This window comes from Chelon labrosus, assembly GCF_963514085.1.
Source record: "Chelon labrosus genome assembly, chromosome: 15".
Lineage (NCBI taxonomy): Eukaryota > Metazoa > Chordata > Actinopteri > Mugiliformes > Mugilidae > Chelon > Chelon labrosus.
Window position 1 is genome coordinate 1,962,301 of NC_140348.1, and position 16,684 is coordinate 1,978,984.

Consider the following 16,684-nt stretch of genomic DNA (forward strand, 5'->3'; position numbering starts at 1 on the left):
ATCAATAACAGGAGCCAGAGAAGATTTACTCACTGAGTTTACTATAAACCACCATAGAAGAAGTGTAGATCAGAGAGCACATGATAGGCAGAAAGGAAGGGAGTGAATGAGCACATAAACTATTTTGAAAGAATGGTAGAGGAAACAACACTTCCGCTTTCAGCTAAGACTCTGCTGTGGAACTTTCAGAACGTCCCTAATTCTGGGCACTGCTTATGAGACAATTGGCTTTGTGCTTAGGGGGCATCAAGGACTGCACTATTGGGCAAACCTAAATGGTTCTGAAAACATTTTTCCAGTTTTGCATCTATTGCAGGTGATGGGGGATTCTGGGGGGGGGGGGGGGGGGGGGGGCTAGTTTGTCTATATGTGGCACAATTTGGAATTAAGACCAGTCAGAAGATCACGACTGAAAGTTCAGTATTCACCACAAAATGACTGATAATTGTTTGGACATTATGGTGGATGGAAGATAGCAGACCAAATGTGCTCATTTGCTTTGATGCAGAAACTGTTATGTTAGCTTTAATAAGAAGAACATCAACAGCTCGACCAGATATCAGCTGTCACAGTTCAGTAACCCATATCCCTCTCATTACTTTTCCATTGACCCCACCTCTGCTGCTCTCAGCCTGCCATCCAATCCAACCTCATCAGTCAACTCAGCTCACCTGTGCACACAGCTGCTCCCCATCCTCTAATCAGGCCAGTACAACTCTCCACTTCAACTCTCCACATACGTTTACCATTAAAGAGGTGTATAAAAATGTACAGCATCATAATAATAAGATAATGGAATCAGTGTGTCACATTGTATCAGTGTCAAGAATTCACAAGTCTAGTAAACATTTATTCGGCTAGGTATGTGTGGATCTAAGAATGCTTTCGCAATAGGATTAATGAAAAAAAAACCAATGAAAAAGGAAACAATGGGCATTAGTAATAACATGGTATAAAACAGGATTAATCTTTCACACAACAGAACAAAACAATACAATACACAGGTGGTGGAGAGACTGTAAAGGAGTTTGGTTAAAGCCTCCTCAAAAACTCTTCTGACTTCAATGTTTGTGTGAATTTGCCCTTTAAGACCCTATACTGGAATACACTTCAATGTAGTGTTGAAGAAGTAGTTAATAAATCTTTTGAACAGAAAAGCACTACAAGCTTTTATCTAAATTTGTGAATTCTTTTCTATATTTCTATATTTCTATGAGGTTACATTGTGCTCTTCATGTTTGACAAGATGCCAGATAATGAAAAAGATGATTTCTCTGCGTACTGTACTTTGTGCAGTGAAGTATTACATGCCCAACTGTTTCTGGCTGGTTGCAGTGTGCACACTTTCCTGTTGAGTGTTTGCCTGTTTTACATAACGTGTGCCGACTTGTGTGACCTATTATTAGACGTGTGATGATGTTTTCTTCTTTCCTGTTTCGCTTTCCTCCCAACCTGTTTTTAAATATTGCACAGACACCCCCCTGCTTCCCAGCACTCCTGCCGTACTGAATGTGTATGTGATTTGATTCTTGACTCGTTTTTACTTATTGGAATTGAAAGGCCCATGTTCTCACGCCTCACTGCTTGTTTAGCCAAGATATCATCTGCTTGCTCATTTCCTTCAATGCCAGTGAGCACAGACCCAAAGAAAGCTTGCAGATAGTCGCTTTGTTTCCATAATGTGTGAACTATTTAATTTACGAGACCTATTCTGACTGGTGAACCACCAGATTTGATGCATGCAATCATAGTGTTTGTTACTGTATTCTCTTAAAGCCACTGCAGTGCTAATATGATTGCCAGATGTTCTGTAGAATAAACAGATAAATTATCGTAAGTGTATATTTCTTTCTCTGGGTATTCAATTTCAGGCTGTTCATAAGTGTTTTGTAAAAGGACAGTTCATTAAGTATAAACATTTTCTTAATGTATGTGTTCTTCTTTGCTCTAAAACAAAGGGAAAAATCTTGTCGTTATGTATAGGCTGTTACGTTACTGGTCCGGACCCATTGAGATCAAATATATGGCCCCTGAACTAAAATTTGTTTGACACCCGTGTCTTATACTGAATGAGTCCAGTTGCTGCACTGTAGATAGTACAAACCACACCCCCATACAAAACACACCCTGTGCACACAACACTACAACACCTGAGGAAGGCAAAAGACCATAGCATTGAAAATGTTTATCTTTAAACGTTTCATTGTGAATAATATATTTTTAGAGTAATATATTTTTTGGAAGAAACGACATCAGAAGATTATTAGAAAAGTTGATTTGCAATCTAAATCATGTAGATGAATACTAAATCAGAAATAGTTTCAAACTGCCCATCCTCACTGTGGGATAAATGAAAGCAGGGGTCTTCAACGTTTTCCAGGCCAAGGACCCCCAATCTGATGGAGAGATGGAGCGGGGACCCCCTACTTATATATATATATTGTATAAAATTGTGTTTTATATTAAACCGGTCCTATAGTGCCTTGTAGAAATGTACCTTGTTGTTCTGCATTCAATACTAAGATATTAAAATAACAAACAGGTTAATATATTCATGTTTTTATTTTGAACATGCAAGGTACAGTGGTATGGGTGGCCGTGCCACTGCCATTTATAAACATACCTCAAACTGAGGTGAATATAAAAAAATGTCTAATCAATCAAAACATTTTCGCGACCCCCCTGCAGTACCTCCGCGGACCCCCTAGGGGTCGCGGACCCCCTGTTGAAGACCTCTGAATGAAAGGATTGTTTTATTTTATTTTATTTGATGCTCCACACTCCAGTCCACATGGTGGCGGTAATACACCTTTAAGCTGGTTTGCCAACCGTCATTAAAAACAAGAAGAAAAGAAAAAGGAGGAGCGGCAGCAGCAGCAGCAGCAGAAGAAGAAGAAGAAGAAGAAGAAGAAGAAGCAGCATCGCTATCTGTGAGATGTCGTTATCAGTCGGTCGGGACGTTTTATTGTCCCTATTAATCAGAATCACTTCTGCCCAACGGACTTTGGCTCCTTCGTATTTTAGTGTTGGACGTAAAACAGGCAGCGTCAGACAGATCCAGTTCAGAACACACAGCGACACACCTGACTTTACTGCAGGTCAGTGGTTTCACTTTTGGGTTCTAGATAAGTGACGAGGATATATTATGCATACGGTACGTTTCCATTTCAGAGTGGGTTTCAACTCGTCACCAAGGGAATTAGATTAGCAGTCCCAGGTTAACTGAGGACGTAGTTTCAGAGAATTTCAACCTCGGACCTTGCGTCTCCAATCTGATGTAACATGGTTTCACTTTATGGAAAGTTTCTCAAAGCATACGGTGGCCTTGAGAGTACAAATGTGCTGCATCATAAGGAAACATGGAAGTAGACAGAAGCAAACAAGGAAAATTCACTAATGTGACAACAGCATTGAGAAAATAGACAAATCTCTACAATATCATATCGTAAATGATCGTGTTGTTATATAGTACTTTTCAGTCACACTTAAACATTCGTTCACACATTCACACACCAGTGCCAGACACTGGGAGCATCTCAGGGTTCAGTGTCTTGCTCATGGGCACTTAAGCATATGGTCCATGTACTGGGGATTACACTTCTAACCCTCGGGTTGTCCATGAACCCCATATGAATTGAGCAATCACAATGTTCAAAAACTAATTTAAAAAAACAAGCATTTCATTCTTCTTTTCCAGCACCACAGTGGGATAATCAACTTCACTAAATTCACGAGTCTCCATAGCAGCAACAAGAGTATCCCAGCCGTATCTGGCACTTTGTGCTGACCCTGGAAACAATTCCATGTAGTCTTGCAGCATTTCTGTATTTAGTAGTTGTTTCTATATTTGGTCATGTTTTCTCATTTTACAGACAAGCATGCTAGGTGCTAAGCATGCTTGTCAAGCTATAAAAAGAAATAATTAATGAAGGCGATGGAGGGATGTAGAGATCATTACAGAAGTCTAGTCAGGAAAGTATAAAGCCATAGATGACCCTGTGGAACTCCTCTGTTGATAAGAATCTGTTTTTGGAAATTATCTTATTAAGATTATAAAACAGGACCAGAATCCAAAAAACACATTTCTAGCTGTAGGCCATATGTTATTTAGTTGAGGAGGGAAGAAAAGAGACAGACAGGAAAGGGAAACGACTATCTTATTTGTCAAACAGTAGTTGATTTAATTTTCAGTCCAATGAACATTGGACTGAACATTTGGTATCTTTTGTTCATTTAGCACCTTTCTAGCCTTTTGAACATGCTGTAGCCTGCTGACCTGAGAGTCGCTAGCAATTGGAGTTTTGGGAAGTGAAGTTTTGCCTCTAATATTTTCTTCCTTCCTAGGCAAGCTGGTGCGGAATGGAGGAGGCAAGAAAAAAGTGGTGAGTCTCCATTTTATGACTTGAAATCTGAGAATTCACTGTACAGTGCATACATAAAGACTTCTTGCAGTAGGCTATAGTATTGCAAATGTTGTTAATGCTAGAATAAACATACTTTATAATAAAATACAAACTCACAGTGGATATCATAGTAATAGTCTAATTCTTCATGGTTTCTCTGGACGGTCCTTTTAAATGTGGTCTCTCTGTTTCTGTCACAGATCTGTATTGAGGGCAACATTGCTAGTGGGAAGACAACCTGTCTGGAGTTTTTCAGCAAAACCAGCAATGTAGAGGTACCTCAAAGACAGTCTCTTGTACCACAAAGTTGTGCATTGTTGAGATTTTTGTGCATTCACTTCCAGGATGTGCTTAATGTGTCTTAAGAACATGGTCTGAATTGTAACATTGTTTCTACACGAGGCGTATGTGGTCAGAAATTTTCAGAAAGGATTCTAGGTCAAATGAAAAATACAAGTGGTTGAACATCCCAAGCTTAAGAACTGCTCATTAATATGTTCCTCACTGTTCTCTTGTTCATTTCAGGTCCTCACAGAACCAGTCTCTAAATGGAGGAATGTCTGGGGACACAACCCTCTGGTAATATACATGGCATTGTTATCACCAGGTCATCGTACAAGCCTGAAAGTATTTGTAGAATCCTGGGAAGTTTACTTTTGCTAAAGTATTGCTCCATCTGAGATGTTAGGTGACCTCAAAGAAATGTTCCACTTTTAGTAGAACTGTGCAAGAAAGTTTGGGATCAGCTGTCTAGTGCGAGACTGCTAAACATACACCATTATATGCGCATATGGTGATGCGATCACAAGTGGGCATTCAAATCTATCTCCAAATGTGCCACTAATGACCACCTGTGATATGATTACAATTCAAATAAGATAAGAGAACCCTTTATTTATCCCAAAATGAAGAAATGTGCAGTGTAACAGCAGCAGACTGTTTAAAGGCCCTAGCACACAAGAAATGAAAAGCATCTGTGACTCTTCAAGTCTACATTTAATACCTTTTGGAGATGGGATGTTCTCAGTGAGTAAATCACACTACGTACTCGTTGAGACTGTTTTCAGTAGGATCCAGCAAACTCGGGCTTGTTGATCCTTGGTTTGCAAAAACATCTAATAATTACAGAAATAAGTAAAACAATAGAAAGCGTATATATGCTGGTAAAATAGATGGATTTGCCATACTGCACACCAAAGACTAAAGAATATATAAAAATGGAAAACACAGATCAAGTCTCATCAGAGAATGGACATGGGCCTTCTGAGGGTGTCCTGTGGTGTCTGGCAACAAGAATGTTATTAGTGGGAGTCTTTGGGTCCTATGGGTTGAAGGGAGAGGCCTCTGTGGATCATCCCACAGATACTTGATCAGTTTGGGATCTAGTGAATTTGGAGGCCAGGTCAACACCTTGTGCCGAGTACAAGATATAGCTGATGAGAGATTGATAATGAATGTATACAAGAGCATAGAGGCATAAAACTGTTAGTGACAGCACTTGTTCTATCACAGGTGAGTTAGCTGCTACAATGATTGAAAATATGCAGTATTATAGGCATCATCTTTCAGGTAGGAGTGGATGACTGCAGGCCATGAAGACTGGGACAACAGATGAGTAGTATAGACCTCCACAGATCAGAAACACACGGTAGTGACAAACGAATGCATGTTTTTTTTCCCCGCACTTTCCATTATTGATCACCATTGTGACTGAGACTGAGATACATATCCTGTTAATAAGATACAGTACATTCATCTGGAGGTGTTCTGTTTCTGATTCTGTTTCTGATTCTGATTCTGATTCATTAATGAGCAATTTAGTTGGGATGGGGTCTAAATGATAAGTTGATGGTTTTGATCAGAGATGGCCAAACAAGTGATGGAGAAACCGAAGCTTTCTGAACCACTGAATCAATCTGAAGCAATTGTGTTGAAATGGTTCAGGCGTTTCGAAGCATTTGATACAATTAAATGTGGCGACATCTGCTGGATACTATTATACATAGCATTCACATGAAACGGGTCGTGAATCAGAAAGTTGTGTTTGCTTAACAATAAAGGATCTACTGTATGTGCATCTTGAAATGCTTGATTTTTTTTTCTTTTATATAAAATAATAATATAGGCTACTTGTATGAGTTTGCCATCATATAATACTGTATGTTTTAAATATATGCTTTTATAAGATTGATAGAAATACAAAAATATATTTACAAAATAGGTGAAATGCTTGTGCGTCTTGGTGATGACAGTAGTTGTACAAAATGCTTGTGAAACTGGGAAGGGGATTTGGGTGGTTCAGAGATTTTTATGATAATTTCAGGTGAGTTAGGCTTTAGTATGTTCCTCTTCTATGTATGTATACAGGTATGTAAATCAATGTATAGTGTGTGAATGCCTATGTGCCAATGTGGGTATGCAAGTTAATCTAATGTTATACTAATCTTACCTTAAACTTCACTCCCCCTCGTTCTAAATCAATGAAACTACGTAACGTATGCAAAACTCTCCTCCTCTCAAAAACCCACAACCATCTGAGGGACTGTCCGCATTTATAATCATTGTGAGTCGCCGATGACGGCCGATACGTGTGTGACGTAATGAAGCTTCATTTGGGGAGTCACGTGATTTTTCAACTGATGAAGCGAGGCATCGAAACATCTTGTCGCGATACTTCTGCTTTGAAAGCTCGACACTGTTTCGAGCGTCTGCTTCGAGCATAACATCTCTAGGCCAAACTACAACCCGTGGCCCGTTTTTAAATGGCCCACAGCAAATACTACACATATAATGGGATGTGGCTGACACATGGAACTTGCAGTTGACTGTATTGTATTGTATTGTTTAGTTTTAACACTAGGTGGCAGTAGCTCTTCGAACACTACAGCGTCTCTATACAACAATATTAATCAAAGAAGGCTTTTGCAACAGGAGATCAGAAATGACAAATAAAAAATTTATATTTCTTCAAAGTAAACGATGGGAAGGGTGTCTGTTTGATATGCAATGGAACTACTGCTGTGATGAAAGAGTATAATATATGACACTATGAACCAAATGTCAGACCTACACTGGTGCTGAACGAGAGCAGAAAGTTAAGCAAACGGCAGCTAGTTTGCAAGCTCAACAGTTTTTCTCCATGCTAACAAAACAGGAAAACGCCACAATGGCCTGTTCTAAGGTACTCAACTCGTTGGCCGACATGGGAAACCTTTCTCAGACGAAGACTTCATTAAAGAATAGCTCACTAAAGTCACAGCATTAATATTAAAGCATTATCATATGTCAAGCATAATTGACCTACATTTATTTTTTTCCTCTAATACCTGCAATTTTGTTAATAAAATAGCTCATGAAGTCATTACTTCTGGGGGCTAAATTAACAATTTATAATATGCCGTTCTGACATTATAGATGGCTTTTTTACATTAACCTGTTAACCTGTCTTTCCAAGCTATGTCTTTAGAATTAGTGGAATGCTACTTTCTTTCCAGCTTTCAGACTGCCTACTTGTGTCTTGTGTGTGTTCACACTTCCAGTTTAAGGTGGTCCCTTGTTAACATGACAAGTTCACAACAACAAAACTAAGATGTAAAGACTCACTAGAGAGCACTGCAGGGGCTGCAATGTTTGATGTAAATGTAATACTGCCTAGTAGAGGGGAGAGATAAAGTTTATTTTCACCATTGGGGTGAATGAAGCTTATATTTTCATGGTAATATCTCTAGAGCATTTTACATGATAATTTAGTTTTAGTCCAATGGAAGCATTAAGTTCAGACTAACAATATCAGGATCAATCTTCTGTTACCCAGATCAAACCTAGATGAAATGTGTCCAGTGTATGCTTTGCTGCTAAATTGTTAAACAAATCCCCTGTACGTCTGTCATGCTTATTCTGTCATTTTTTTTCTGGCCCTGCAGGCTCTCATGTACCAAGATCCCCAGCGCTGGGGCATCACACTACAAACGTATGTTCAACTCACCATGCTGGATCGACACCTGTCATCCAGGGTAAGTACACAACAAGTTACTAAAGAACCCACTTTTTGAGTACTAGTGTTATTACATACTAACATACACTCCTGATCAAAATTTTAAGACCAGTTGAAAAATTGCAAGAATTTACATTTTGCACTGTTGGATCTTAAGAATGTTCTAAGTAGTGCTTCAAAATGCAAAAAGAAGAAATGGGAGTGAGACAAGAAAAAAATTTGAGTAAGCAATTTATTGCAAACAACCATTAAACTGAAATAGGCTGTTCATCAGCTGATCAAAAGTTTAAGACCACGTCTCAAAAAAAACCCAGAACCCCTTAAAACAGAAATAGGACCCAGTAATGAGTAGCTGCGCCATTCGTGTTAATCACCTCAAAAATTCGTTTCGGCATCATGCTTGATGCTAGTGTTTCCAGGAGGAATTTAGATCAGGGGAACACGCAGGATGGTTCAAAAGAGTGATGTTATTTCTCTGGAAGAAGTCCTTTGTCAGGCGGGCATTGTGAACTGCAGCGTTGTCCTGTTGAAAAACCCAGTCATTACCACACAGACGATGGCCTTCAGTCATGAGGGATGCCCCCTGCAACATCTCCACGTAGCCAGCTGCCGTTTGACGCCTCTGCACAACCTGAAGCTCCATTGTTCCATTGAAGGAAAAAGCCCCCCAGATCATGATGGCGCCCCCTCCACTGTGCCGTGTAGAAAACATCTTAGGTGGGATCTCCTTGTCATGCCAGTAACGTTGGAAGCCATCAGGACCGTCAAGGTTACATTTTTTCTCATCAGAGAATAAAACTTCCTTCCCCCTTTCAATGTCCCATGTTTGGTGCTCTCGTGCAAACTCCAAATGGGCAATTTTGTGTCGTTGAAGGAGACGAGGTCTTTGAAGATGTTTTTTTGTTCTTAAAACCCTTCTCTCACAGATGCCGTCTAATGGTTATGGGACTGCAGTTAGCACCAGTGACAAGCTTAATCTGGGCCGAGGATCGTCCCGTGTCTTGACGGACAGCCAATTGGATCCTCCGGCTCAGGGCCGGTGAAATTTTTTTGGGTCTACCACTTGACTTTTTTTTCCCATAACCCTCAGGATCTTTTAAGAAGTTTAAAATGACTGTCTTGCTGCGTCCAACCTCAGCAGCAATGGCACGCTGCGAGAGGCCTTGCTGATGCAGCTCAACAATCCGACCGCGTTCAAAGAGAGAAAGCTTTTTTGCCTTTGCCATCAGGAGGTCATGACAGTGTGGGTACCTGACAGAAAATGACACTGAATCCATATTTTTGAGAAGATTTGGGCTTTTAAAGGCTGTGGTCTTAAACTTTTGATCAGCTGATGAACAGCCTATTTCAGTTTAATGGTTGTTTGCAATAAATTGCTTACTCAAATTTTTTTCTTGTCTCACTCCCATTTCTTCTTTTTGCATTTTGAAGCACTACTTAGAACATTCTTAAGCTCCAACAGTGCAAAATGTAAATTCTTGCAATTTTTCAACTGGTCTTAAAATTTTGATCAGGAGTGTATATACAATAAAATGGATGTCTCGCTATTTTAACTTTTGTAGACCGACATTGTAGACAAACACATTGCTAGCTGTGGACTGGTGAACTGGTGAGGCAAACACATAAGGGAATAGGTTGCATGTACTAAAAGTTGCTTGTTGGTTTCAGTCAGCTCATGTCAGGATGATTGAGAGGTCCATCTTCAGTGCTAAGTACATCTTTGTGGAGAATCTCTTCAGAAGGTACTGTAATAAAATAAATCCCTAAGTTTCAGTGAAAGTTGATTGATGGATTGTGTTGTGTAACTGGTCAAGTCTATATTTAATACCTTTTGGAGATGGGGTGTTTTTTTTGGCAAGAACCAGCGAACTAGGGTTGTTGATTCTTAAATGTGATTTGCAAATTTTATGTCACAGTACTGATATTTATCACTATATCTGCATTTTATTAAACCGTAGGAGAGAAATTGTTTGTGGATAGTATAGTTATTGTCAATGACTTAAATGTAAATCTAACAAATTATGGTACTTAATAACAATGTTGGGGTGATTCCAGAAAAACCTTGCCTATGTCCCTTGAACTAAACTTTTATCTTTATTTCAAACCTCAATAAATCTGTTTCCTAAACAAATAAATAAATATATAGTCATAGACACGGCATAGCTTCAGACCCTACATCGTCCAGGCGTTTCCTTGTTCACGTAATTTAGTGGCTGGACAAACATACGCACTCAGATGTCTTCTCTATGTTCTGTGCTGCAGTGATTTCAGTGAAACTAACTGTTACTCCACATTTATTTACTTCAGCTCCAGCATGAGCAGCTTAGTTCCACTCACCATTATGTGAAGTAGAGTGAACACAGCTGGCCAGTCGCCACCTAGTGTTTTAGTGCTGTAATTACATCAGTGCACAGGTAGAAATGCTTTTAACGGCATAGCCGCACACTGTAGGTTCTGCATAGACCCGTCGCAGCAGTATAAATTACTCTTCACTGGTATTGTCCCTGTTACTGAGGTGTCAGCCCTGTTACTCACATACTTTTCTATACCAATTTACACAATTATAAGACAAAAAAATATAAAATAAGCACATCAAAAAAAATAAAAATAAATAAGATGAGATGAGATGGCAAGGTATATTTTTCTTAGAGATAAAGATCTGCTTTTTTAAACAGGGCTGAACAACTTTTAATCAGTACTTTCATACTTTAAAAAATGGGAAATGGCATTTTTTTGTGTAATGAGCTATTACCATAAAAGAGTCCTGTTTGTTGGAGCATTGCACTAAATAACCTAATACAGCCAGATACACTCAATCACTATAGAGAATTCTGTTATGGCTTGCAAATTTTGATCTTCACATGGATTGTATTGTCATACTGCTCAGCCTGATGGTATACTCATAAGGTAAATACTAATGCCTTGTTGCTCTTTTTCCCCCTAGTGGGAAAATGCCAGAGGTGGACTATGCTGTTCTCAGCGAGTGGTTTGATTGGATCACAACTAATGTTTCCCTTCCTCTTGATCTTATTGGTGAGAATACCAGCTGAGACACATTTAATAAAGATTATGATAAAAAGAAAACTATGGTCAATGTAGAAAGTGTTATTGTGTGACAGTTTTTTTTGTGACAGTTTTCCAATTTTTTCATTTTTATGTAGAATATCATTGAGGTTACCATATATGGTTCTTTGCCCTTAATTGGTAAAAAAAAAAATGTAAACATGTATTTAGACCATTAGAACATAAGTGCTGATTCAGGCACTTGTCAACATTTACATTATCACATCAGACAATATCAGGCTACTTCTTTGTGGTATCTAATAAAGCAGTTAAGATTAGTGTTCATGCAGAGGTGGACCTTGCAGACCACATTGAGAATGTTGCCTTGATCTTTGCTGATTGGCTGGATGAAAACCACATGCATGTCTTCAGTTGCTGTTTATTAGCACGGAAAATGCATGCTCACTTTGTTGACTGGCTCGACCATTACAGAATATTCTGCTTTTTTACCTTCAAAAACTCATGGGTCATTGTCCATCTGTACATTGTCCAACTGTGCCGTAAACCGATGTGCCATCAACTTTTCTTCATTTCACTGAATCTGATCAAACAGTATTTTAATATAGACTTCAGAATTCAACAACACATGTCACTAGTTACTGGTGTCTCCACTGTATCTTATAGATGATTATTCTCCATATTTCTTCCTGTTATTCTGGGTGTTTGATGACCATAGATGTCCAAACATACAGTGTATTTGAAGTTGTTTAATAGACATGTTAGAAACTGTAACAACTTTCTGATGTGACGGTGAGTTTCTTGTCTTGACTGTAGTTTACCTGCAGACATCTCCTCAGATCTGTCATGAGAGATTAAAGCAGAGGTGCAGAGAGGAAGAGAAAGTCATTCCACTGGTGAGCGCACAAACAAATCTGAAAATGGATACTGAGAATTATGAATTAGTCGGCGATGTGTCGTCTCATACCTCAAGCTTGTGTGTGTGTGTCTCCATCAGGAGTATCTAGAGTCCATTCACCACCTCTATGAGGACTGGCTTATCAAGCGTACTTCCTTCTTTCTTCCTGCTCCTGTTTTGGTGAGTGACAGTTCACATGCAGGCAGATCTTTGCTTGGTGTCGATACTGTGCATTCAGCACATAAACAGTTTTAGTTAATCACACAAATGGCCAATTTCCTCTGGCTCAGCACAATGCTATATGTGATATTACGTGTAAAAGTGTTACATGAGTGTGTTGACTTTGAAATGTATAAGCTTGCACAGCAATTGCCAAGTCTGATCTGTAAATTCGTTTTCGTGAAAATGTGTGTTGACAGGTGATTCCTGCTGACCACGACCTCCAGAAGATGCTACAGCAGTATGAAGTGAACCGTGACAAGATCCTAGCAGCTAGCAGGCAGGATGATGCCTCATGAGCTTAAGAATCAGTTTTGATTTCAGGCAAAGTAAAACATTCCATTGCCTCTCAGCTTCATTTTATTTATTCATTTTTAAATAAAGGAGAAATAAAGGAGGAACACAAACCTCCAAAGATCAAAAAACATTCTTAGACTCAGTTGATATTTGTTGATTGGCTTGTTATGTACTTATTTAATGTGAACTTGAAGTTTATCTTAAGAGCTTGTGTTTTGCATTAGTAACAACCTGGTGCTAACCTGCTACAGATAGAGAATACATGTATACCTACTGTCATCTGATTTCATTGGTTTTGGGGCCAACATTGTCACTGTCACAACAGTCTTTTTAATGAAAGAATCATTTCTTGCGCACTAGTTTCTGATGGGTAACATGCCTATTTAAGAATTAGAAGAAGAAGCTACTTGGAAGAAACGTCTTCAAGAAACACAAAAAGTCCAGTTCTTTCTTTCTTTACCTTTTTGGGATTTAATCATTGCTTTATTTTGTATTTGAATTTATTATAAATAAATCCTGTAATTTTCACTGAAGAATTATACAGATCTTAAGATTTCTTCACAGTAAACGATGGTGTCACCAAAAGTGGCCAAACTCTACGTGGAGGAGGTACAGACCAGAGCCCTGAACTACCTCACAGGAACCACCCGCACCCACTGGTTCAGGTACATTGATGGCACCTGGTTTAAAATCAAGGAGGTGGAATCTTTCACACAGCACATCAGTGCAGTGGACAGCAACATCATGTTCACTCTGGCGGATATCAAGATAGTTTGGCCTTCTTGGACTGTCTTGTGCATGTGGAAGAGGACCAAAGCTTCAGCATTGGAGTATATACAGTGGCTTGCAAAAGTATTCATACCCCTTGAACTTTTCCACATATCGTCACATTATGACCACAAACATGAATATATTGGAATTTTATGAGAAAGACTGACACAGAGTGGCACACAATTGTGAAGTACAAAGAAAATTATACAGGATTTTAATTTTTTTTTTACAAATAAAAAACTGAAAAGTGCGGTGTGCAAAAGTATTCAGCCCCCTTTTCTCCGAGTGCAACCAGTTGCCTTCAGAAGTAACCTGATGATTGCTGAATGATCAAAAGTTGACCTAATGACTAAATAGAGTCCACCTGTGTGTAATCTAATCTCAGTACAAACACAGCTGTTCTGTGACGGCCTCCGAGGTGTATTGGGGAGCAAACAGCATCATGAAGTCCAAGGAACAGACCAGACAGGTCAAGGATAAAGTTGCGGAGAAGTTTAAAGCAGGGTTAGGCTATAAAAAAGGTTTCCCAAGCTTTGAACATCTCACGCAGCACTGTTTAATCCATCATCCGGAAATGGAAGGAGTATGGCACAACCGCAAACTTACCAAAGACACAGCTGTCCACCTAAACTTACAGGCTGAACAAGGAGAGCATTGATCAGAGATGCAGCCAAGAGGCCTATTATGAGTCTGGACGAACTGCAGAGGTCCACAGCTTAGGTGGGGGAATCTGTCCACAGGACAACTTTTGGTCGTGCACTGCACAAATCTGGCCCTTACAGAAGAGTGGCAAGAAGAAAGCCATTGTTAAAAGAAAACCACAAGAAGTGCCGTGTGATGTTTGCCAGAAGCTATGTGGGGGACACAGCAAACATCTGGAAGAAGGTACTCTGGTCAGATGAGCCCAAAATTTAACTTTTTGGCCTAAATGCAAAACGTCATGTGTGCCGGAAAACTAACACTGCACATCACTCTGAACACACCCCCCTGTCAAAAATGGTGGTGGCGGCATCATGTTCTGGGGGCGCTTATCTTTGGCAGGGACAGGGAAGATAGATAGAGTTGATGGGAAGATGGATGGAGCCAAATACAGAGCAATCTTGGAAGAAAACCTGTTGGAGTCTACAAAAGACTTGAGAGTGGGGCAGAGGTTCACCTTTCAGGAGGACAACAACCCTAAACATAAAGCCAGGACAACAATGGAATGGTTTAAAACAAAATATATTCATGTGTTGGAATGGCCCAGTCAAAGTCCAGACCTAAGTCCAATCGAGAATCTGTAGCAAAATCTGAAAACAGCCGTTCACAAACGCTCTCCATCTAATCTGACTGAGCTGACTGAGGTGTTTTGCAAAGAAGAATGGGCAAAATTAGATGTGCAAGGCTGGTAGAGACATACCTCAAAAGACTTGCAGCTGTAATTGCAGCAAAAGGCGGTTCCACAAAGTATTGACTCAGGGGGGCTGAATACTTTTGCACACCGCACTTTTCAGTTTTTTATTTGTAAAAAAAAAAATTTTAAATCATGTAAAATTTTCTTTGTACTTCACAACTGTGTGCCACTCTGTGTCAGTCTTTCTCATAAAATTCCAATAAAATACATTCATGTTTGTGGTCGTAATGTGACAAAACGTGGAAAAGTTCAAGGGGTATGAATACTTTTGCAAGCCACTGTAGAAAACCCACTTACACTGATCAGCATTTATAATTTAATTCCCACAACCCCCTGGAACACAAACTAGGGGTCATCAGAACCATGCAGCATCCAGCACAGACTGTACCCACAAAATTGGATGGTAAGGAGAAGGAGGAAAAACACATCAAACACTCAAGACTTTGTGGATATGTGTCAACATCGACTAAAATGCTCTTGGCAGCTCAGTCCCTAGATAGACTCACTGGCCAGACGGATCTTTACTGAATGTCATTCCCAGGCTTTCTTTTCCATATTTGTGCCTCTATAGAAATAAAACAAACATCGGATGTAACTTTTTTAATACGTAGTGCCAATTGCTTGAGGTAGATGGATATACAGTGCATGAAGTAAAAAATGAATGAAATTACTTTCTAGTGACTCTATCTATCTATCTATCTATCTATCTATTCATCTTCTGTAACTGCTTGTCCTGTGAAGGGTCGCGGGGGGGTTGGAGCCTATCCCAGCTGTCATCGGGCGAGAGGTGGGGTACACCCTGGACAGGTCCTATCTATATATTAAACCAGATAGATCCTTTTTTTTTATCCCGAGGGAAATTCAATGTCCATTAGCTTCATCACATAGAAACAAATATGAAAGATATTTAGGTTATATAATCATATATACACATACATATGTTGGGCCTGGTGCTAAGGCACTCAGTATTGGGGTTTGGCTATCATGAATAATTATCAAAAATAATTATTTATTATTAAATAATTGGATCTGAATTACTAGATCACCTCGGGGCACCACCCTTCTAGGAAGGGAAAAGATAGCCAATTAATCAAAACAGTCTCATAAATTATACTAAATTGTCAATTTGGAGTTCAGATTAATAATTAACTTAATAACTATAACCAAAATTACCACGTTAACAACTAGTTACAGTTGAAGGAATTTGGAGTTCTTGGCAGTGTAGAGGTTGGCAATATTCACTCTTGTGCAATATTAAACAGACAGGTATGTTTAAAAGACATTTATTAACAAGAATAAAATTAAACATACCATCTAACAACAGTGTACTCTATACTACGTGTGTGTGTGTGTGTGTGTGTGTGTGTGTGTCAAAATGGCCGCTGGTTGTGGGCGTGTCAAGATGGCCGCCAGTTGTGGGCGTACCAAGATGGCCGCCGGTTGTGGGCGGGCCAAGATGGCCGCCAGTTGTGGGCGTACCAAGATGGCCGCCGGTTGTGGGCGTGCCAAGATGGCCGCTGGGGCCTTGAGGTCTTGAACACAAAGGAAACAATGGCTGCTGAGTGGGTACACTCAGACCATGTGCTGGCCAGTAGATGTGTGGAATGTGATAAGCGTTTTATGAGGTGCCAGGTTAGAGGAAGAGTGGTAAGTTTTTTTTTTTTTTTTTTGTTTTTTTAAGTATTTAT

At 39.5% G+C, this 16,684-nt stretch overlaps 1 protein-coding gene across 1 annotated transcript; it reads left to right on the plus strand.

Moving 5' to 3' along the window:
• The first annotated feature begins 2,781 nt into the window (after nucleotides 1-2,781).
• Nucleotides 2,782-14,150, plus strand: tk2 (thymidine kinase 2). Its single transcript, XM_084562411.1, has 10 exons — nucleotides 2,782-3,098; nucleotides 4,345-4,382; nucleotides 4,604-4,678; nucleotides 4,929-4,982; nucleotides 8,327-8,416; nucleotides 10,066-10,139; nucleotides 11,342-11,430; nucleotides 12,235-12,314; nucleotides 12,416-12,496; nucleotides 12,736-14,150. Exons 1-10 carry the CDS (start codon nucleotides 2,936-2,938, stop codon nucleotides 12,832-12,834), a joined length of 843 nt encoding a protein of 280 aa, XP_084418537.1. The 5' UTR covers nucleotides 2,782-2,935; the 3' UTR covers nucleotides 12,835-14,150.
• Nucleotides 14,151-16,684: the final 2,534 nt, after the last annotated feature.